The sequence below is a fragment of the Dryobates pubescens genome, chromosome 16 (assembly GCF_014839835.1).
Source record: "Dryobates pubescens isolate bDryPub1 chromosome 16, bDryPub1.pri, whole genome shotgun sequence".
NCBI lineage: Eukaryota > Metazoa > Chordata > Aves > Piciformes > Picidae > Dryobates > Dryobates pubescens.
Window position 1 is genome coordinate 11,247,035 of NC_071627.1, and position 24,273 is coordinate 11,271,307.

General features: G+C 37.4%; 1 protein-coding gene across 1 annotated transcript in view; it reads left to right on the forward strand.

Moving 5' to 3' along the window:
* The window catches only part of DOCK2 (dedicator of cytokinesis 2), a 170,075-nt gene that overhangs the window by 22,731 nt on the left and 123,071 nt on the right, over positions 1-24,273 (forward strand). Inside the window, exons 18-25 of the mRNA XM_009899183.2 lie at positions 1,212-1,395; positions 1,498-1,595; positions 2,754-2,843; positions 3,097-3,197; positions 5,586-5,720; positions 10,767-10,875; positions 14,921-14,991; positions 15,610-15,716. Of these exons, the coding sequence (XP_009897485.2) occupies positions 1,212-1,395; positions 1,498-1,595; positions 2,754-2,843; positions 3,097-3,197; positions 5,586-5,720; positions 10,767-10,875; positions 14,921-14,991; positions 15,610-15,716 (895 nt within the window). The remainder of the gene's footprint in view (positions 1-1,211; positions 1,396-1,497; positions 1,596-2,753; positions 2,844-3,096; positions 3,198-5,585; positions 5,721-10,766; positions 10,876-14,920; positions 14,992-15,609; positions 15,717-24,273) is intronic.

Below are 24,273 nucleotides of genomic sequence, written 5' to 3' on the forward strand. Positions count from 1 at the left end.
TGGGCTTTTACTTTCACTGCCTTCAGGCACTGAATATTGTTGATATACTTGTGGATCAAAATTTTGATTCTTTCCTCCATTGTCTCTTGACTTTCTCTTTTTGACACAAGTTCAAGACTCTGGTTCCAGAAATTCTAAGAATTATTTAGCAAGCTTGGTACAATCATAAACATTAGTAATGCTGTCTGTTCTGCTACATAAGGATTCTGCCTTTTATCTGTCTAGGTGTCTATAGTAAATTTTTAACCATACTTCTTGTTTGATAGAAGTTGAGACTGCACCCTTACAGTCACTGAATCAGATACAACCCCAAAACTTTAGAAAAATCATTCCAGGTATGGTTTTAGTAATTCCTAGTTGTAGATTAAGGGTCTGCAATTGAGTCAGATCTATCACAGTGTTGCAGATATAAGTGACAGAACTTGTAAACTTAACTAGGAAATTTTCTTGAGTACTTCTGTACAAGAAAAAATATATTTTCTAAACAGTGAGGAGTATGATTTTTATTCCTTTTCTAATAATTGCTTTCTTGTCTGGGGTATGAATTGAAAGCTGAGACACAGAAAACCTGTGAAGGTTATGACATGAGGCTTGATTACAGAGGAGGGAAAAATTCCCTCTTGGCTCTGTTTTGGTATTGTTTGTTCTACTGAAAAGCATAAATTCCATGATATTTGTCTCGCTTAGTTACTGCAGCTTATTGTCTAGTTTAAAATATAATCTTTACCATGCCTTGATCTTTCATGGTAAATGTCCAGATATTAAGTTATAATGGGCATACCAAATTATTGCTGCTGCTCTTCCTTTGTTCAGTTCATTTTGTGTTCTTATGTCATGTAACTGTTTTGTCTGTATCCTGCCTACAGTCTTCAAGGTGATGCTCAGTAGTCTGTTGTCTTCCATAGCTGATGACATTTGAATGAGAAATCTGCTCTTGCTTTTAAACTCTGCCAGTGATGTTGCGTCTCATAGTTTGTTTATAATTTCCATGTTGTATTTTCCTTGAGTGTTCTTTGCAACAATTTCTTGCTGCAAAATATTGACACTTGGCTTACCTGCACAGGCTGTGCAGGGACTTGGGTATTCTTTATCCTTCAGTGCAAACATTTCGGTCCACAGAAACGTGGCTCTTTTTTTGGTTTAATTTTGTAGACAGTATAAAATAAATCCAGTGATGTGAAACATGTAATAAATGGTGTGTTGTTTTTCAGGGCGACAGTAAAAAAATGGAGGATGTTGGTACTTATTTGACATTACCTTCTACACGTCAGCACATAGAAAATAAAGCAGCAACCCTGCTCAGGAATTCAAACATTGTAGGGGGGCTTTCAGTAAGCTCACGAGATGCATTTTTTATTTCAACCCTTGTTTGTTCTACCAAGTTAACTCAGAATGGTATGTATCTCCTAAACCAGGAGAAGCTTTAGAAAGAAGACATTTGCACAAAAGATAAATTAGACTTTAAATTTTAATGTCTGGCCATTTATTTTCTATTAGTGGGCTTACTGGGGCTCTTGAAGTGGCGCATGAAGCCAGAGCTGCTGCAGGAAAACCTAGAAAAACTGAAGATTGTAGATGGAGAGGAAGTTGTGAAGGTATATCTTCTCAAGTTATTCCCACACAGTTATTTCACATGTCCTTTTATACTGTGACACAAAAAATGCTACACAGTTTCAGAAAGAAAATGAAACTGAAGGGGCAGTAAACACAGGAACTTGAAGAAGCCTGCATGATAAACATAGGAACTTAGAGGTCTGTCCATTACACTCTCTTTTGTGTCATTCAGTGTAACGCCTTTCTTAGAGATAATTTGTAAAGACAAGCAAAGCTTCTCATTAGCAATTGTTTTTCTACCTGTTGTTACATATTGGCTACTATTAGGCTGTGGAGATTTGCAAGATTACTAGTTAAATCTGCCTACTTTCACTGGTAACTAATTTACCAGGCTGTTTTTCTGCTCTCTGTTCTTTTATTTTGCTGGAATTTTTGTGCATGACTGGGAAATTGAATACCAAGAATGTTATTGGTCATGTGCTTATGTATGTCACAGGTAAAGTTTAATTTTGAGTGTGCACAGAAAATTTTATTTGAACACTTGATAGGAAGGCAGTAATGTTAAATATCTTTCACAGCCTCTGTCCAACTTTTTGCTTTTGTCCATCTGAACCATCACATTTTCTACTGATTTCTTTACAGTGCTTAATTTACGTGAGGATGTGAGGAAAAAAATAATAATTGTGTGTCATGCACCCAATGAGTTCTTTGTTAATTTTGTGAATATAACATAAATAAAAACTTGTTAATGTTTTGGTGTGTTAGCCACTGTTACACATGTGTTACTCAAAACATAAGCATTAAATGCTTCTCTGGAGAGAATGGGAAGGAGAAAAAGGTGGATTTTTTTATAACTAAAATATTTGCATCCCAAGTCACTGAGCTGCTTTGCTATGACATAAAGTGGCTTTGAACTGGAGCATAGAAATATGAAGTGCCTTTTCAGTCATCATGTATACATGAGAATAGCATCTATTAATCTATTTCACTGAGGAACTATGAGTGCAGTTACAGATAGTAATTTCTGAGGATGTAGATTCTTAAAAGTAAAAAGCTGAGAACCTACAAAATCAGAAATTAATTTATGTCTCAGTAAAGGCCTTAAAAATTCTGACTACTGATCTACTCACTTAAAAAGTGACTGGTAAGATTTTCAAGTTGAATTGGTTGCCAGTTTGTCAATGCCTGTTGTTCTGCAGTTTCTCCAAGATACGCTGGATGCCCTGTTTAACATCATGATGGAACATTCCCACAGCAATGAATATGACATCCTTGTCTTTGATGCACTGGTAAGAATCAGCACCAAAGGATTGTATTTGTCGGCATGAAGAACCATATAATTTTGAATGAGCTAGCAAGTCGTTTATTTCAGGGAATTAGTCTTGGAATCTCTACAGAACAGATGGAATATTAGTATTTGACTGAAATGCAAATTACTTACTCTCAAACAGTGAAGTATCAAAAAAGTTTCAGAAAACAAATGTTTTAATTAAAAATGGAACTTTATTAAAAAAACCACTAATGATGACCATGTCTGTTTAGATCTATATCATTGGACTCATTGCAGACCGTAAGTTTCAGCATTTTAACACCGTTTTGGAAGCGTATATCCAACAGCATTTCAGTGCAACATTGGCATACAAGTAAGTTTGCTGTCTTTTTCTTTCAGAACTTCCACCATAACATGCAAGAAAATAAAAACTGCTTGTGACTTTTGTGATGTAATTCATGATGCCTGTCTTGATACTGTTGCTTATCTGCAAAGAAACCTATCTGTGAGAGACACATAATATAAGTAGAGTTAATTGACAATTAATTTGAGGTTAAAAAAGATTAATTTTCTGGGCTTTACTATGTCTGAGCGCTTGATTGGTATCCTGTCCAATCTGTCCAAAGATACTTTACTGTAAAGCCTCTGCTGCTACATTCCTGTTAAATCTTCATATGTAGTTCAGTCTGACGTTGCACTAGGAGGGTTTCAGTGCAGTGAACTGGAATGTTGATATTTGATACATGATCTGCTGTGAGCTAAAGTCTTAGGTGGTGATGTTAGTGGACAGTTCTAGTGTTTCTTTTTCTTTTTAATTTATTTTTTCTTCTTTTTTATTTTTAAATTTTGTTTTTGGCATGTCTGAAGAATGGTTAGCTGGGAAGACATGGATTCGTAGCAGAGAACTAAAACTGTGGGGATGTGTTCTACAGTAAATTAGATACTGGATTCCTAATTTATTTTAAAAAGATTTTGCAGATATGGTAGGATGAAATTCCTTTGAATTATGAAGAAAGAGAACCTCTTCTGGTAATACACATCTTGGGGAAGTGCTATAACAGCATAGATTTTTTTTTAATTTTATTTTTTATCTACCTGAAATCTAAGTTCTGGCAGCTTAATGGGGTGGCAGATTAAAGCAGAACTTTAATTTAGAATATAAATAATAGATGGAAGACCTTAGCTGAAGATTTGGAGTGGGTGAGAATATCTTGTGCTGAATTTGCATCAGTTCCAACTCAACAGGAAGTGTCACGCAGATCATGCATGAGAAAATGAGGCTGTTGCAACTGGAAGGCAGTAGTACACAATAAATCCTTTCTCACATTGTAGCAAAGTTAGAGTTAGTATTATTTGTCTTGGAAAGCTCAAGCACAAGCTATATGCTCTTCTTTAATCCTTCTTCACTTCATACACAAAAAGCTTAAGTAATTTAATGTTTTATATTGTAAAAGAGGAGAAGGTTGAGTATGGAATCTCTTGGGACAGCCATATTTGCTTAAACTATTGCTAAGATTGATTTATTTGGGCGTTTCTGATGATATAATCAAAGTGGCAGAGGCAAAGAAATGTTTATGACTGTTCCCCAAATCTTGAGCTTTCTTGGCATTGTTGGTTCTGTGCACGTGATGGAAGATAAACTCTGTTTCAAGAATCATGTATGAAATAAACAAATAGCTGTGTATGGCCTGACTCATAGTTAGGAAAGGTGGATATACTGTGCCCCAAATATATTACAACCACATTATGACCATATTTATTCAGTTCCTATTTAGTCATCCATTTGTATCTAGCTCTTATGGAGTTCTGAGAGGACTTAACACTGGCAGTTGAAGGATCCTGAGTGGACTGCCCTTGGGTACAAGCAGAAAGCCATGAATTCGGAGCAGCCATACAAGGGATTAAATGGAAACATTCAATGGGCATGAAAAGCCTAAAGCAGGGTATTGTTGAAGTATGAGTTAGGCTGGTGCAGTAGGGCTGTTAGTTGCATAGAGATACATATATGCATATATGTGTATATATATATTTGTGTGTGTATATATACATATTTTTTCTTGTTCTGTGCACTAGCAAGCAGTTATTTGGGATAGAATTTGGATGTTACTTTTGTTTGTTTAGAGTAGGAGATAGTAGATTTCTATATTTAGTGACTCAAGGGGAAAAATCCCAACCAACCATCCTTATTTTAATTCTTATGGCTACATTAAGATCAAGATTACATCATTAATACTAATATAATCTTTTAAAATGAAACCATTACTATGAAATTTTAATATAAGCTTCTGTGTTTTTTCTAGTAGGTTTAGCAAAAAAACCTTTGTTTGGCTACAAAGCAAGGAAGTGTTGAGACAAAATACATACTTGAAGCAGATATTGCTCTGTACCAGGCTAGTGCACTATTTACACACAGTTAATTTGGGTATGTAGTGGTGTTTAATCACTGATTAATGCAGGTAGGCAGAAGTAGCATTTTGTGTTGCCTTGTGCATATATATTATAAACTGTTGTAAAAGTGCTTCCAGGAAGTTATGCTGCTGAAGTCTGAAATTTCACATTCCTTTTCCTGCTTTCACAGAGAAGAATTTGTTCCTCATTTATTTATATTGATAGAATTTGTGCAGCATAAATGCAAAAGTACAAGCAGTACATTTGTTGTATGTGCTTGACTAAGCATAAACATTTATTTAGAGGAGCCAAAGAGGTTAAAGAAATTAATTAAAAATATTTTTAAATGGTTTTTTTTTTTTTTTAACTTCAGGAAATTAATGACTGTTCTGAAGACTTACTTGGATACCTCCAGCCGAGGGGAGCAATGTGAACCTATTCTAAGAACTCTGAAAGCACTGGAATATGTTTTCAAGTTCATTGTTAGATCAAGGACATTATTTTCACAGTAAGTACCTATCATGAGCTGGTATCCTGAGCCACCCCTGGGCAGCAGGGGAGGTCGTGCTGAGATTCAAAACTTTCCTTTGAGTAAATTAAAATGACTCAACACCAACCAGCTGAGGAATCTGATTTACTAGAACCAATGAAAACTCTTGTAATGGAGGGAAAATGAGAAGAAAAAGGAGAGGGGAGGAAAAGAGAGTGAGGGACAGAAGATATCACCACTCCTTGGATCCAGTGATAATATCACAGGAATAGCCCAAGTTCTTGGTCGTAGGTGTACATCCCAGCAGGGTCTTCTGTGGTAAATGCAACACACGGACCCCAGAAGTTGGGGTCCTTTTATACTCTTTTGGCAGGGGGAGAGGTGTGCACCAGGCCCTTGCAGTGCAATGTCTGTCACATGGCGCTGTTACACATGGTGTTATTAAAGAGGGAATTCCACCATCCACAGAAAGGATCTTTTATCAGTGTTAAGGCAGCAGCTCTCCTCCAGAGCTATTAAGGCTGTCACCCTCTCTATTCAGCCCAGGTAAGTCACACCTTGTTTGAGACAATAGAGTTACTAGGCACTATCAGCCCTGCTCTGCCACATGTATTGTTTTGAGGCAATGGAGGATTGGGCTATCACAGTGCCCAGGCTATTGCCATTTATCTAGCAGTCCAATACCAGAAACAGAAGTAGTGCCAAGAAACAGAAAAACACAATTCCAGAACAGAACTGCATTTTTTGGGTTTGTGAATAAAAGTTGACAACTGGCCTAAAATACAGACATTGCTAAGAGATTTTTTTGGAGAGTGTTAAGTTCCAGAGATGTATTTAGTCATGGCAGCCAGTTTCAAAGGATGATTAATCTTTGTGTCAGGTGCATTGGCTTAAGACCAATGGATGGCCAAACGTTGTGACAGATGGCTTGAAGCTGGATATTTGTCCTTGAGATCATGGTGTTCAGCAGATCACACTGTGCATAGAAGAATATAGTTTTCAATCATCATTGTCCAACTGAATTTGAGTTTCAGATATCCAGTTAAATGATGTATAGGGAAGACTCAGTTGGACTAGATTCAGATAGCTCAGCCAAACAGATGAGGTGTAATGTTTACAAGTGATATTCAGATTTTGGGTAAAAGGAGATGGTGAGAATGGAGATAAAAGCTGGAAGGAGAAAGACTACACTACAGTATCTGTGTTCCCCAATTCCTCCCCAGCCCTTAATGACTCTCACCATATCCCACAGATTCCTTCCACATCCTCTGTTTCCTCTCTTCTGCTTCATCTTTTCCCATCTAGCCTTAGTAGTTTTCCCCCTGATACTTGTTCTCTTGTCACTCTGCTGCATGGCTGAAGGAATCTGGTGGCAGCAGATATGTAGTGGCAAACTCGGGGCTATAGTTAGACTGAGTGTTTGGATGCTATGTTTGTGGTCAGCAGTCCACAGAACAGAAAGATGTTCTGTTTTATCTTCTGTTCAGTGGGATCTCTCATACAATGTTATTCCACTGCCTTTTCCCACCCCATACCTCTCTCCCCACAAATCCTTGTAAGTGTATAATTGGGCAAAGTGAAGTATATTTGATGAATTCTGAAATTTTGGTCAAAGTTCAGAAGTTATCTGATCCTGGTAGATGTAGTCCTTCAAAAATATTCTCCTCTAGGAACTTACTATTTATAGATGGAAACAGATAAACATGGTGAAAAGAAGTATAAGGAAGGAGATGGTGCTCGGGAGAATAGAATACAGCTAGTAGCTCAAAAGTTGTGTTTTAAATTTATGTGTCATGGCCAAAGGGGACATTTAGAGTTTTAGGGAAGAAAGTGTGCAGGGGATTGTGAAAATTTCTTGTATGGATGAAAGTCAGAAGGTGGAGGTTTGTTTCAGGGAGAACTTTGGGTAATCCCTAGTATTATCTGGCAGCAAAAAGTATAGAGCAGACACTTTGTGATAAACTAGGTTATTGCAATATGTTGCATATTCAAGTGATTAGCCTTGCATATCCACTCCATTTAGTTTTCCCAATAAATACATTAACTGAAGGCCTGAATGTCTAAGGTCAGCTGGACCATGATTATAATTGGCAGTAATAAATAGCTCTTGCAAATGGGGGAGCCTCTAGGCAAAAATAATCAACCCACGGACAGTATGATCTGGTACTGGCATATCCAGCTATAGCTGTTGTGATTGAACTTTTGCAGTCAATTTCCTGTTGTCAGACAGGTCATGAACAAAAGAAAAATATGGGGGGGAAAAGTGGATTGATGTATTTTCTTCCTATGGGAAAAGCTAGGATTTACAGTTTAAGTACTTTCAAGGGTAGAGATTAGCCTTCTTGGAGACAAATATTTTGAATTAATAGAGCTAAGACAGCTCTTTAGATCATTCTTGTTAATTTGATGGGCTGCTTAAGAAACTAAGATGCCTTGTTGAAAGGTAGGAGACGTTACAAAGTGAAAACTGTGTAGGAAAGAGATGAATAATGGCTTCTAATATTAGACATAAAATGGGAGACTTTTTTTATCTGGTTGTCAGGCAGATACATTGAAGATAACCAAGTTCTACTTTAATTTGTGTTCATTCAATCCCGCTGAAGCTCCAGAGATTTAATGAAAGCAAAAATGTTTTTTACTCCAGTTGGCTGAACTAAGGTTATGTCCTGCAGCTGTTTGTTCAGTGACTGTTTTGCAGAAAGGTCATATGTATTAGCCAAAGGTTTACATAGCTCAGACTGAAAACATGATATGTTTGCTCTCCTCCTTTCATTAGCCTAAGGTTGCTTTTGGTGGTGAAATTTCTGTATACTGTGTGATGAAGTTGTTTCCAAGCAGATAATTAGTCCTCTTGTAAAATTTGCTCTTGGAACAAGTGTTTTTAATTTAAGTTTAACACAGAAAATTGTCTAAATGGAAGCTAAATGATGAATCAGGAAACAATTATCATTCTACCTGGCTTAAATTAGTCCTGCTGTAAATTTTCTAAAAGCATGCTTAATACATGTTGTTTGACGCTTCTGCCTTCCTCCTTGCCCCATGTTTAGCGGAGAAAGATTAAAATTTCCACCTGCACCAAAAAAAAAAGAAGTTGAAGAAGCCATGTTGTATAATCAGGAAAATCTGCCCCAGTGCATTAGCCAAGTAACCGTAATAAACGCTTAGACTGAGACACTGCGTGCTTACGGCTTCCATGTACTTCATTCCCATGGAAAAAAGCCCTGAAAAATCCCAAACAACCTAAGTACCCCCTACATGCCACAATCTCCAGCATGCTAAGATAGTAACTCACTGAAGCAACCCCTAAATTTTCTGAAGCAACCCCTAAATTTCCAAAATGCCACCTGATAATAAGTAAGATGACTTTTCTATTTACGTATGCTTAGAATACATAGAATAAACCAGGTTGGAAGAGACCTTCAAGATCATTGCGTCCAACCCATCAACCAATCCAACACCACCCAAACAACTAACCCACAGCACCAAGCACCCCATCAAGTCTTCTCCTGGACACCTCCAGTGATGGCGACTCCACCACCTCCCCAGGCAGCCCATTCCAATGTGCAATCACTCTTTCTGTATAGAACTTTTTCCTAGCATCTAGCCTGAACCTCCCCTGGCACAGCCTGAGACTGTGTCCTCTTGTTCTGGTACTGGCCGCCTGGGAGAAGAGACCAACATCTGTCTGTCTACAACCTCCCTTCAGGTAGTTGTAGAGAGTAATAAGGTCACCCCTGAGTCTCCTCTTCTCCAGGCTAAGCAACCCCAGCTCCCTCAGCCTCTCCTCGTAGGGCTTACGTTCCAAACCCCTCACCAACTTTGTTGCTCTTCTCTGGACTCGTTATACCAAACCTGCTTATACCAAAACCTGCTCATTCCAAGATGCCTTTCACATAAAAGTTTTTCTGGTATGCATTTTATACACATACCTCAAGAGATGTGCATCATGGATGTTTACTTCTCTAAATAATGTTTTGGATCTTGGGGTTCCTTTCCAAAAACTGACTTAAATCTCTCTGACAAGCATTGACCCTAAAAAACACAGAGACCGTGGGCCTGAGTAGTGTACCTCTTGGTGTTTTCCTGTCCTCAAAGCTTCTTGCCTGTCACTTTATAAATAACAGTTTTGATTTTTCCTTGCTGTGCACAGAAGTTCTTAATTTGCTCTTAGTTCTCATGAGGACTTAAATTTCAAGTTGACAAGAAAAGCACATGACAATAAAATACACAACTTGAAAAAGAGGGATTTTTCTCTTCTGAAAGAGAAGGTTGAACATCGGAGATGCAGCATTTAGTTCACAGAACACTACACACGTTCTAGGCTTCTCTTGTCCCCTTGGTTTTTTTTCTTAGCATTTTTTTTGTTTGTTTTTGTTTTAAAAAGCAAACCAACAAAAAGCTCCACAACTTCTGACATCTCTTTCAGGTAACTAATTTGACATGTCACCAGCATCAGTTAACTGTATGTAAGCAGTCTTAATGGCTGGTGTGAATGATGCAGGAGAGATGATCTGGAAGAGTGAACCTGCAGTACAGGGAATGAAGAAATAATGGCATAAGACTAATTTAAATGCACTTTTAAACTTTTAAGCATTAAGTGCAGATTGTTTTCAAAAGCAGAGTGGTTAATGGAGACAGTAAAGCTATTTGAAAAAGCAGCAATACTAGCAGAAGACAGAAACAGTAGTAATATGTGAAAAATATTGTAGAGTAGGTCAGTTGTAGCAGGAAAAAAACCCAAACCCCACAAAAAGCAAAGACAAAAACTAAGCAAATTTTTGTGTGTAAAGAAGTCACTTTGAAATGACTTTTTAATGAGCTCAAATCTGGGAAGAAGTATTCTTTAGAGGCTTTTTTTTAAAAAAGTTAAAATGCTTTTGTGGTGGTCAAGCTGAAGAATTTCAACACAATGGAGTGAACAGCAAATATAACCCATTGTTCAAATATCTGTGTACATATTGGATCAACTTATACAATATACTTTAAATTAGTGTTAAATATGCATCTTTTAGGACTATGAAACTTTGTGATCCTGAAAGAATAACCTAATGTATCTGTTAACAGATTATATGAAGGCAAAGAGCAAACAGAATTTGAAGAATCTATGAGGAGACTCTTTGAATCCATCAACAACCTGATGAAAAGCCAACATAAAACTGCCATTTTGCTGCAGGTTGGTGTGTGCATGGAAAGAAGTTGGGTTTGATATTTTTTCTGTTTGTTTGTTTGGGTTTTTAATATGGCTTTGGTTTGTGATTAAAAAAAAATTAAATATTTATTTTTAAATTGAAGAAGAGACACTTTTGGCAAGTGTATTCTTGTGTCTTTTGTAATTCTGCTTTATTGGGAGACCAAAGTTATCTAATCAAGGTTGAAGCCTCGGCTGAAACATTTGGGAGAAGATACATTTTATGAATATAGTGAATGACAGAACCAAAACACAGATGCTGGAGTCTTTCAAGGGACCTAATGAAGTGAAAACTCCAGTGAGAGTTTTTAATTCTGTCATTTCTTCAGAATAATTCTGAGCAGAGCTTATACTGTTTTAGCTTGAAATACAATCTGGGATGACAGTGATTGATGTAGTAGTACAAAGTTAACTTTGCAAGCTAAGAGGTAGGTGGTTATTCGGAGCTATTGCAAACACACAGGACTCCATAGGTGTTATACTTTGCATGCCCAAACAGGAAAGTTCAGTCTATTGGAAAAATAGAAAAATAATCAGAATATCAAAACAGCCTTACAACTGTAAGACTTGAAATTACCATTGATATGAATAGAGATGGAATGTAGATTGGTAGGATCAGTTGAATGAGTTCAAGGGGATTACTCTCTGAAGATATCAGAGAAGAAAGTTTTAGGAGCCCTGAAGAAAGTTAAAATAATTTGGTTTCTCAGGATACTGAAACTGAACGGTTTTGCAGAGCCTTGGAAAGTGAATTATTAAATCATTTCCGTCTTGGTTGTCCAAATACTTATGAGGTTTATCTCCAGAAAACTTAACTTATTTTGAAACCCAAAATGTCTGCTAATGCTTTGTTGTTTTTTTCAAACTTAGAGCTCAGTGTTTTATTCAGTAGTAATTTCTCAGTCATTCTTACTGAAAAACAGACTCAGACCTCTATTGAATATTAATTCAGCCAGGAAAGGGTTTTTTTGTAAAATTACATGTCATATGAAACAGCCAGAAGCACTTTTTTGTTTCAATTTAACTTTATCTTCTGAGCCATATCTTGCTTCCTAATACTGTTACATGCTGTGTAAATTACACAAAGTTAAATATCTGCCTTTTCAATCTCTTGTTCTGAAGCTGGCTGAAGCTGATAGATGTTTTGGCTTTACTGCCTGAGCTTTGGGAAGGGTAGATATCGGCTTCTGTTTTGCGATAGCTTATATAAGTTCTGAATAAATGAAGGCAGAGTTGTTAATTTCTTGTTGGTAAAATGGAAATTCACATGTGAATCCAAATTAGCCATTTATTTATTTATTTACTCATGCTATTAGTGAAGATGAAGATGCCTCTTTTGTGTAAAGATAGAGACAGAATGCCTCTCAACTTCAGCATTGCATGAAGTCAAGTTACTACAATGAGGATTATAATTTAGTGTCCTGACTGGCAAACATGTGAACTAGCAAGTGATCTATTGCTTTGTAAAGAGATTGCTCCTTGTAGAGAAGATTGAGAATGGTATAAATTTAGTAGTAGAAATATCAGTGTGCATGTGGAGGGTGAGGATTTCTTGTTGTAAGACACCTTTCACAGATTTTTCTTGCAATTATTTTAAACAGTCATTTAGAATTTATACTGGTGTACTGGTGGTGGCACTGGTCTTCCTAGATACTAGACTTAAATCTTTGAAAATTTATTTTCTTAGTGATGATGTCCAAGTTCTGTGTCATTTATCAGTTGCTTCTCTGTAGCCATTGTTCGTGATTTTTTGTTGCTTTTAGTGATAGTGTGTCCTACACTTTTGTATTTCTGAGGATAGACTTCCTGTAATCTGGCATTGTAGATGCAAATAGTTTGGTCAAGGGAGAATCTGGAGATGAGGGGGAGTTAGAGAGGTGTTAGTGCCTTCTTTCTTTCCTCTGAGCTCTTAGGAGTAACCCATCATTTTCTGCAGCTGTGTTTTGTCTCTGGGTAAATCTAATCTATATTCCTGGGGAATAAAATTTGATGAATTATTTTTGAATTTCAGATGATGTGTTTTCATAAGGTCATACTGTTGATGTCTGATTTGTAGTCTGTGAGTGTGCCCTTTCATTGACAGCTTGTCTTCTCAACCTTAGATTGCAAATCAAGCCCCAGCTTCTTTTCCAAAATCTGTTCTGTCCCCCAACTGACACATCACATTCGACCTACAGATGGTCTTGTCTGTTGCAAATGTCAGCTATACCCAGCTTGCTCCTAGGCATTGATTTTAGAAAGTAGTACTCATAATGCTATGCATACTTTCAGAAACCTTATATGAAATGTTCTCAAGGTCATGAAAACAGGGATAAATAATGGTCTATGTCATTAAAAAGTATGGAAGTAATGGAATGTGAAGATGATGCCTTTCTCCTCTGTTTCCCACATTCGTGTCCCATCCGTGCTGTTGCAGTAAATTCTAAGAACGTAAAACTGTGCAGATATGTGCAGATTACTTATGAAAATGTAAGACTAGAAAGGTCCTGACAGTGATGCTTTGATTATGATGTCCAACAGGGGATTGCAGAGTAATGTATTAAAGTTGCCTTGACAGCAAATAAAACTGCAGTAAGAAACAGAGCTCCTATGATTACTTTGAATGTTCTTTAAATCTCATGGGTACCTGAATTCCGTGAATATGTATAATGTAATGTTGCAGAAGAGGGCCACGAGAAAATAAGCTTGGTCAAGAGTAAAGGTTAAAATAAATCTGGCAGTACATTGTATAGGTAAGAAATAATTTTCTGCAGTGCTGTGGGTTTGTCTGTATCCTGTTTAAAAAAAATTCTCTAAGGTCTGAAGAATGCAGCACATGTACTGCTTACTAGGAGATTTTTATGACTTCATTAAGGGCAGTGCTCATCTGTGTCCATTGTGCATCATTGGTAGCTATAATTGCAAATGAAACTTGTGAGTTCAAAAGAATGCAGGGGAGATACTTGTTATTGTACTTCAGTTGGTACCACAGGTCTGCAGAGGAATGGTAGCTATGGCCTTCCCATTATCCTCCCTATACAAGTGCAGAATGGGGAATATGTAGGAAGGCAGAGAGGGCAACAGAGCAAGTGTCAGTGGTGCACTGCTTGAAGGTTCCATCCTTTATCAGATGTCTTTCACAGTAACTGGGTAGGCAGCCTACTGAAATAAGAGGATGGAAGAGAAGGAGAAGACTGATGTTCTGTTTCAAACCTTTATCATTGTGGCCAGGTTTTCCTTTTTGATGAATTATGCATCACTTTACCAAAATACTTTTAAAACCATGTAGTCTGGTTTTGCTTGGTATTTATTATAGCTGTCACAGGTAATTTTTTGAATGTAAAACTCATTGTAGGCAGCTTTAAATATCTAAAGCCTAAGCCTTTAAAAATGTTAGCCATAAGTTAGTGATGGTTTTGAGCCTTTGTTGTCCATGAAACAATAGTCATGTGCCTTTTTTTGTACCCTTTTCATCTTTAAATGTTGTTTATTCCACTACACTGTCAAAATATACCTCAGAAATCTGTTAAGATAAACTATCAGATAGCTTAGCTATAAATGGTTGATTAGGGAGAAGACACTTCATTTAGGCTATTCCAGAAAGCGTAGCTTCGGAGTAGACAGATGATTGTTGTCCTGATTTCAGTCACCTGCATGGCACATTCTGGAATAGAATTGACATAAAGTGTGATCAAAGACCCCCACTTTGATCAGTGCTTGGTTTACATATTAGCATAATGACAGTCTGAGTTGCCTACAAAGAGAATATGATCTGCAAACATGATCTCAGCCCTTGCAGTGGTCTACAGAGAAAATACGATGCATTTGGTACTATGGTACTTAAGTTCCTTGTCATGTCCTCAGTATAAGAGCCCTTTTTGTGATTAGTGCTCTGTGGTGAAATTAGTAGGCAAATGTGATTTAAAATTTCAGTCTGAAATGTCCACACATTATTTTTGTGTGCATGTGTTTCAGTGTTGTGCTCTGTATTGTTTATGTGGTGTGTATGCAGAGAAACACAGAAAAGTAATGCAGTTTATGTATCATTCAGGTTGCTGCTTTGAAGTACATCCCATCAGTTCTTCATGATGTTGAAATGGTCTTTGATGCCAAGTTACTGAGGTGAGCTGCTTTTGACCACTTATTGCTTGTATCACATAGTGTATCACTGCCATTAACAGTTATTTCTTCTTGATCAATTTAAGTCAACAAAGCTATGCCAGTTGGTACTGATGAAGACAGTGGTGAAGCTCTGGGCATACATTTTTAACAGAGAGTTCTCATTCCACTTGCATAATGACAGAATACTTAAGCAGTAACTTGGTAAATAAATTGAGCAGAGGGAACAATCTGTTTATTTTTTTTCTACCCCCCTTCCCCATCCCCCGCCCTCAACTTGAACAAGCCCTGTTTCAGAAAACCACGTCTGATTGTAGCAGTTTGAAATAAGTACCTGTCTTCACTCATCAGACAAAGATGAATTGCCCCCACCACACACAAATATATCTTTATTCCACTGAAAACAAAGCAAAGCAATAAAGATTTGTAAACATAGTCAAATTCTAGCTTGGCCTCATCTTGTTTCTCTTGAAAGTTTTCTCTCTAACCTGCTCATGATCTTTTGTCAGTTTCTGTGATATGGTAAATAAAGTCTTAAATGATTAGAAATTTATGATATTTTGCTCTTTCTTTCTCAATGCAAAATGAATTAATCTGTACAGAATTTTCTCTTACATGCAGCCAACTACTGTATGAATTTTACACTTGCATTCCACCAGTGAAACTACAGAAGCAGAAAGTGCAGTCCATGAAGGAAATCGTACGCAGCAACCTCTTTAAAAAGCAAGGTAAATATGGAATACCTTGAAGGCTTAAAATAAATAGGTGTGAAAATGCTGACTGACTTATGTTTTGTACAATTCATTTTTGAAATTGAGTAAAACTAATACGGAGGGACTGTGAATGCCAGAAGTCTGACTTCTGGAGAAGATTGTCCTCTTTCAAGACAGCTATTTTCCTAAGTAGGATTGCGAGCCTAGAGCAAAGAACAGGTGGGCCTCAGAGGAACAGTTTTGTATAGTTTTCCTATAACACAACGGTTAGATGGATAGAGCTATATACATATCCTTTAAACCCATTTGTAAGCTCTGTGGTGAAACAGGGAAATTACCTTGTGAACACAACATATAGTACGTAAGGCTTTTGCCTGGGCAAAAGCAAAAAGTTCCAATTGTGCTGTAGTGTAGCTCAGCTGTAATGCAGCATCTCCATTTTTACAAATTGTGACATGCCTTGACCTTCATCAGAATCTGATGTATTTCTCCACTCAGGAGTGCAAAGTAGCATTGAAATGTCTTTATTATGAAACTGTTGATTCATCTCTGGTAAGCCCACTGCTTTGCTGTCTTCAAGAACAGTTAGACTCAAAGTAGCTGGGACATTCTACGTTCTAATAGTAGTAAGGATATTACTTGTTTTAATGAGCTCTTTGCTAATTTTTATGCTTTTCATGTGGTGTGTTAGTTGCCAGTCAAATGCTGGTTTTCTGGAAGAAAATTTCAAATTTTTAATGTTCTGTCTCAGAATTCTTGAAGACAGGATAAGGGCAAGCATGGTTGTGGAATAACAATGGCTTGATAAGTTTTTCTTGATTGTTATTGGGTCAGTATCAGGTGTGTTTGTCAGACGGCAGATTCCATGCTTGTATAATGTGGAATAAAGCTCTAATAAAGGTCCAGAAGGAAAATAGTTGAGCATGAAGTACATAGCACAAGTAAAATAACCTCTGTGCATCACAGTTCTATTGACTTACATCTTACTCCTTTTAGTGTACATCCCACAGCTCATTTCTTCCATATCTATGTATGACCCGGAGGAGAAAAAGGGTGGATTTTTAGATTCCAAGGAAGATACCATTATAGTCTGCTTAGTGTGGTGCTTCTTTCACATGTTTAACAGGCCTTTGCTTTGGCTATGATCTGTTAATGCAAAATACTCTGTAAAGCTTTTACTGCCTGCAGATAAATGATGATAATAGATTGCTTCTTGCTTGTAAATGTGGCTTAGCTGATGTGCTGGAATATATAGCTGGTATATCATGGGAAATGTCTACCTCAGAATGTGTTGTGAATTATAAAAAGGGTATGTGTTTCCTATTTCTGTATTTTTAAGGTGACAATAAGAAACATTCCTAAGAGGATTTATAACACTGAGGCTATTTTATGAAAACAACAAATGGCCTTTTTAGTATACTGGTGACTAGATAATCACTACATTTACATTTTTTTCCCAGGCAGATAGTGGATTTATTTAGCCTTAGATTTCTAAATCAAAAAGATAAATTATGTCCAAGAACTCTTTGTGCTATTTTGTGCTAACATGAAACGCAGGACAGCAAAACAAAGTAGCTGAGAGGAAGCATGTAATACTTATACAGGATGAAGTACAAATGGTTTATCTGAATAGGTCATTGTGATCCACACTTGCCCTAGTAATTGACAGTTAAAGTGTATGCATTTGATAATATGTAGAAATAAATAGCTTGTGTAAATGCTTATGATGAGCACAAGCCCTATGAGGAGAGGCTGAGGGAGCTGGGATTGTTTAGCCTGGAGAAGAGGAGGCTCAGGGGTGACCTCATAGCCCTCTACAACTACCTGAAAGGTGGTTGTAGCCATTAAGGGGTTGGTCTCTTCTCCCAGGCAACCAGCACCAGAACAAGGGGACACAGTCTCAAGCTGCTCCGGGGGAAGTTTAGGCTTGAGGTGAGGAGAAAGTTCTTCATGGAGAGAGTTGTTAGCCATTGGAATGGGCTGTCCAGGGAGGTGTTCAAGAGGAGACTGGACGTGGCACTTGTTGCCATGGTCTAGTCATGAGGTCTGTGGTGACAGGTTGGACTTGATGATCCTCGAGGTCTCTTCCAACCTTAGTTATACTGTGATACTGTGATTACACATGCAAAGTCTGCTTTAGAAAGTTTTAAATGCAGTACTTGTTATATAATTATATAATAATGCTTAGGTGCTGTTGCTTTTTTGATGTTGGGAAAATTGGCAGGCAGGGGGTGTTCTTTGTTTGCTTAATTAGTTTTAAACAAGAGACAGTCCTCTGAACTAATAATTGTCCAAAATAGAGAAATCAAGTCAATATAGTTTGAAAATTATAAGCATGCCCATTTTACATACTGTTTAATCAATATCATAACTTATGATGTTGCTAACTAGAGAATATTCTTGCTGACTAGGCAATATTCATTTAAAGATTTTGTACTTCAGTGTTTTGATGAAGTGACAGAATAAACCTGTTTCTTTCTAGATAGGAAAATTTACATGTACCTGACAATTTCCCTTATTTTTATTCCTCTGGAGAGGTCAGGGAGGGGAGCAGGCATACCTTTTAACCATCCTCAGTGAAATCCCGCCAATCTCAAATAGACTCTTTCAAGTATGGCCAACAGACAGTGTTACTGTTGCCTCAGTGGTGCTACCCCAGTATCTGTTAGGGCATTTATTAACAGAGTTTCTCTTTTGGGTGATATTAGGACTTTCCTTTCACCCAATCTGCCCCTATGCTGCTAAAGGCAGAAAATCAACCCTGGGATAATCACAGAGCATTTTATAACCATCTGATATTTAAAGATTATTTTCATTTTTTTTGTTTTTGTATTACTCGGCTTTGACCTTCAAGTTGTAATTACCACAGAGGAAAGTCCACAACATATTGAAGTGCATACAATGATGAACCTGAAAAGAATGATATTGTAGTAGTAAAATAAATAAATCTGTACTGAGCTACTGTAAATAGCAAGCAGGTCCTTTTTCTTGTTCATTACTGTGGTTTAAAATAGCAAATTCCAAAATGCTTTTTTGTTCTACATTAAATACAATTGATTCTAAAATTAATTGGGTGGAGAACCAACTCTGTATGTAGGGTGTAGACAATTCCTGATTCATTACTCCAAGCAATGAGGTGGAAGGTAATTTACAAGAACTCAAGCATCTGTACGGTATCACAAAGAAGGATGTAGCGTGATAATGAAGGTAAGATTGCCAACAGGATCATTACTTAAAGTTCACATTTATCTACAACAGGTAGTGGGATTTTCTGCCACGAATATGGAATGTATTTAACTACATTGCTAATTACAATGAAACCTAAAGGCTATTAATTTGTCTGTGTTTCAGTTTACCCATTTTTCCCTCGGGCTTTAGTATTTAGTCTCTTTCCATGTAGTTCATTACAGTTCCAGTTCAATTAATTTACTTCCATTCCCAGTGGTGTTGTCTTTATTATTTAATTCGATTTCATACATTGGCATTTCTTTTCCTATCCCTGTTGATGTCCAAAGCATTTTCTAAGGAAGGACATTTGTGAAAACTTGGAAATGTATTTTAAAAAACAAACAAACAAAAAACCCCAAACTCCTCCCATTGAAATCCATTGAAATTCGTTTTTATTAAATAAGTTATGCATGAACCTGAAGCTGAAAGTTAACTTTCAGGTTAAGCTGAATTTATTGGTATGCATTCCCAGGCATTCCAAAGTTTTCACTGTAGACTGTCAGGGACTAAAGTGCTTTTGTCAGACAGGATGCACAGGCCCACTGTCTGCTGCTGGAATTGATCTTCAGAAGCCCCACAGTGCTGCAGCACTTTCACAAGCCTTTAAAGTGCATTGATAGATTTTGTTGTTGCGGCATCAATTACTTGTTCTTACTCACTAGCTATAATACAACTTAAAGGGGTTAATGGTGGTTCAGGTCTTTGGGTTACTGACTGTAGGCTTTCAACTGTCTGCACACTTTCACCATCAAGCTTAGGAACATTCTAACAGGATGCATGAGCACATGCACAGACTTTTATCCTGTTTCGTCTTCAGACAATATGATGCATGTCCCTTTTGTTCAGAAGATAAAAAATCTTTATTTTTGACACTTGCCTTTAAGATCACTCAATATTTTAAAATATCAGAGGGAAATAATCATCTTGTCCTGTATAAGCACCCCTAATGGGATTTCAGATCTCATTCAAGATGTAAGAAACTGTCTCCTGTCATATAGCTTTCCCTTTGTACAGTGAAATATAATGGATTATGCTCTCTCTCTTGTGAAATTCTCTACTGGACATATAAAAGAAAAGTTTTCTTAGAATTGCTTCATTGTTGTGTAAAACTACTTCTGATGCATTGCTGCTTTGTAGGAAACCTATTTCCAAAATTCCTTGACCATGTCTCTATTTTTGAGATCACCAAATTGAGACATAGTTGTTTACAAATTGCATGCAATTGTTATTGGAGTGTTTCTGAGCTTATAGTATTGGAACTATATTTTTGTTCTGGGGTGAGCAAGGAGTATTTAGTGACATGCTGAAATTTGTGAAACAATTAGGTTTGAGAGAATTGTTTGTTTGTTTGGTGTTTTGTTGGGTTTTCTTAATTACTGACATGGAATGAATGTAAAATACTTGAACATATAGTAAAATCTATTGACACTGCTGCTTTTGACATGGTATTCTCAAAAGTCCACATCCGATTAGGAGTTTGGACTATAGCAGAACACTGTGAGATCTACTGCAAAGAATCTAAAATCTAAGTAGGTCACACAGATGGCTACTGGCAGGGGTGGGAATAGAGTTTCAATATCTTGGCTTGAAATCCAGGTCCTCTGCTCACTGTGTCTTTAGACATAGCTACTGCATGTTCAGCATATGCAGACCACATACTGGTTTTGGAAGAACAACAGCAGGAGACATATGTTAGCAGTAGGGGTTAATTTGCCAGATGCTGGAAGAAATACTGAGATTATAGCAATTTTTTTTTTTCCTAACTGAAGAACTTTCTGTTGTACTGCTGTTGAACTGGGATAGGTACTTAAACACATGTGTATGTTGCTCAGTTTTACCTGTGAAATACTCTGATTCCTTCCCTTGACTGCTTGAAAAGTACTGATAGTTCATGTATTGGTGATGTAGAAGGGCAGAGATGTAAGTCAAATCTGAGATTTATTCCTTAGTAAGTATTACAGAAAGAAATGTATATTAAATTTTTGAGATGCAGCTGGGGAGAACTGTCAGTAGATTGGTCCTGTGCTGCGAATATTTTGTGTGTTATATATAGGTTATACTATGGTATCTTTTCAATAAGAGTAGGGTGTTCTTTTTCCTTCCTCCTTTTGTAATATGCAGTAGTGTCTTCAGGAGTACATTACCTCTAAGCATCACCTCAAATCCTGTATGCATGTTTTGCCAGTTCTGTTCCTTCAGTACTTTGATATATGGATAAGGTTGGCACATCCATATTTTAAGTATTGATCTGCATATATTTGTGATGATCATGTGTAGATTAAAGCCATTACTCCTCTTTATGGAGATGACATGCTCAAAACTGCTACTGGTAAATTCTTATCAGACTTGACCCATTATGGCAGATGTTTTTAGTTGTATTTTTTAAAAAATCTTGATATGTGAAGGAAAATCTAAATGAAGTGAACTGGTTTTAACAATGAACTAATAGGTGTATGTGTGAACACTACTGTTTACAAGTACTTCAAGTAGAAAAGAGAGCACAAAGAGAGGTTACAGGAGTTGATAGGAAGGTGTTATTTAATCAACATTTTGTGCCATTTAAATTAAATGTGGAAACATGCAAGTTGGAATTCATCAATATTCCACTGTTGAAACACTATGCAAAATATTAAGCCTGCCAGAGAGGATGTGCTGACAAGCATTTGTGGCAGGCTGGCAGATTGCAATGACTGCAAGCTGAAAAAGGCACTGAATTGATGTTTTGGCTACAGCTTTTACAGGGGTTGATACTGCCCTGGCTGCCTTTGAATACATAGCATCACTCAGCTTCCATGAGGCATGGAGAAACTTAGATACTCCTTGAATTTTGGAAGTGGATGCATCCTGCAATGTAATGCTTGGTTGCAGTGGTGTGGTGTGACCGTTAATGCTGCATCTGTTCTCTCTCTAAACTTATCTGCTGACACTTGCTTTGAACGGTCAGCAACAGCGTTGTGTGCTGGCTTCACAGGATCAACCATTGTGTTTCTCCTTCCTGTGTTACTAGAGTCCAGGAAAGTAACAGTGTGTGCGTCTCACAGTGCTATCAGAATCTGAAGGTGACTTCTTGTACCTTTCCTTTTTTGAGACTCTTAGCTAAACTGTGAAATTTGAATTTAGGTTTAGCAATATAAAATGCATACAATATAAAATTCCTGACCTTCAGGCTCCTGACAAAGAGCTAAATGGCAAATAATGAAGAAGGAAGAACTTTAATAGAAAGACGCCTGCAGTTGTGAGCAGATGTCCTGTGTGAAGGAGCATGGTGCTTTATTGAGCACTAACTGCCACTGGAAGTCTGTCCTCACTGAAAGAATGTTATTCAGTGCTTTTACTTTTAAGGCTTTGTTCTAAATCTGTATTCAGATGATACCTATGTCCTTATTTAATTGGCATGCCAGTTTTTAAGCGGGCATGTAGCCATGCTAACAGATGGATATGACTACAGGCATGCTAGGGAATCAAGAGTAGTGTTTCCTAAGGGAGACAATAGTGGTGTTAAAGCTTTATTACCATTTTGGCTGCATATATGAGGCAGTCAGGAATGAAGCCCGTCTGTGATTTTTGCTGAAGGAGACCCAAATGTCTTCTTTAATGACATTATTGCATTAATAACTTAGAGTTTGATTTTTCCTTACCTGATGTAGAAGAAATTATTAGGTATCTTTTGAAAATGAATAAGGTGAGTAGAGGGATTAAAAAAACCCCATCCAACCTCCAAACCAAAACCATGTAACTCCTTAATCTTTTACAAGAATGAATCTTCTGGTCCTTATTCAGGAATCTGTAAGCAGCGAACTTCTCCCTGAGAAGTGTTTTGGCATTTGGGATTGATAAATATGTTAGAACAGACCTTGAAGAAATAAATGCAAGATGCTCAAACTGTTGATGTTTTATGTGTTCAAATACAGTTGGGGCAGCGCATATTTTATTTGTTTGGGTTTTTTGTCTGGCTTCCAGGAAAAAAACCAAACAGGACAATTGGTTTTTCATGGGTTTGGACATAAAGAAAGAATGTATCTCTCTTTGTCAGTGTTATCATATCATTCATCAAGCAAAAAAGCAGATAGTGTTTGTATAAGCATCTGCACTCCCCCCTCTGCATCTTGAGCTTTCTCAGGGTGGGGAGATGTGTGTGGATTGCTTCACCATAGAATTACAGAATCATTTAGGTTGGAAAAGAGCCCACCACAAACCTAACACTGCCAGGTCCACCACTAAAACCTGTCCCGAAGTGGCACATAACTGATTCTTTTAAGCACCTCCAGTAATGGTGACTCCACAGTTCCCTTGGGAAGACTATTTCAGGAATTGGTAGCTCTTAAAGCTCTTTGTTCTAGTCCTGTCTCTTATTACTTGGGAGAAGAGAAGGACTTCTACCTTACTCCAACCTCTTTTCAGGGAACTTCAGAGAGCAAGAAGGTCTCCTATGGGCCTCCTTTTATCCAGGCTAAACAACTCCAATTCATTCAGCCACTCTTCAAGAGAACTTGTGCTCTACATCCTTTGCTAGCTTCTTTGCCTTTCACTAGACATGCTCCAGCACCACAATGTCTTTCTTGTAATGAGTGGCCCAAACCCTAGTATTCAGTAGAGGGGCATGACCCCTGCTGGCCACACTATTGCTGATACAGGCCAGGATGCTCTTGGCTGCCTTGGGCACCTGGGCACACTCCTGGCTTCTGTTCATATGGTTGTCACCCAGCACTCCCAAGTCCTTAGCTACCAAGCTTGTCTGGCAGCCAGTCAAAAATACAGGTGTATAACCTTAATCTAAAGCAAAATAATTAACATGAAAGTATACAATTTGCTTGTAAAAATATATTGAACCATGTTTCTGTTAATGACAGTAGCAGGTTTGGTTTTTTCTGGGAGTTTTGTTTTTAAAAGGAGCTAATGTAGCTTAGGCTAGTTCAACGACCTCTGAATTTCTGTGTATCTTGCCACTTCAACATCGTTGACATCTGAAAATGCCCTGCACAAAATTGATCAGCTGCTTGTGTTAAGATCTTTTAATGATTCAGTATGTATCAAATATGGATCCAATTTTAATTTATAATGCAAAGTACAGCTGGGAGTAATGAAGCTTGCAGAGTAATTAGCTCTTAAAATTGGAGGAAAGCAGTTGTAATTTCTGTCTCAGTTGCTCTCTCAATACAATAGGAAAATTGTGTTTATGCAGGAAGCCCTGCTTTCCTTGTGCTGAAGAAGTATGGAATGGCTGTGTGCAGAAGAATTATGTCAAAACTTATTTCTTGCACCAAGATACAGTGTGTGCTTTTTAAATGAGTTATAGACAACAGTGAGCTTTTTGCATTCTACTAGGAAAAGTTTTCAATGGCTT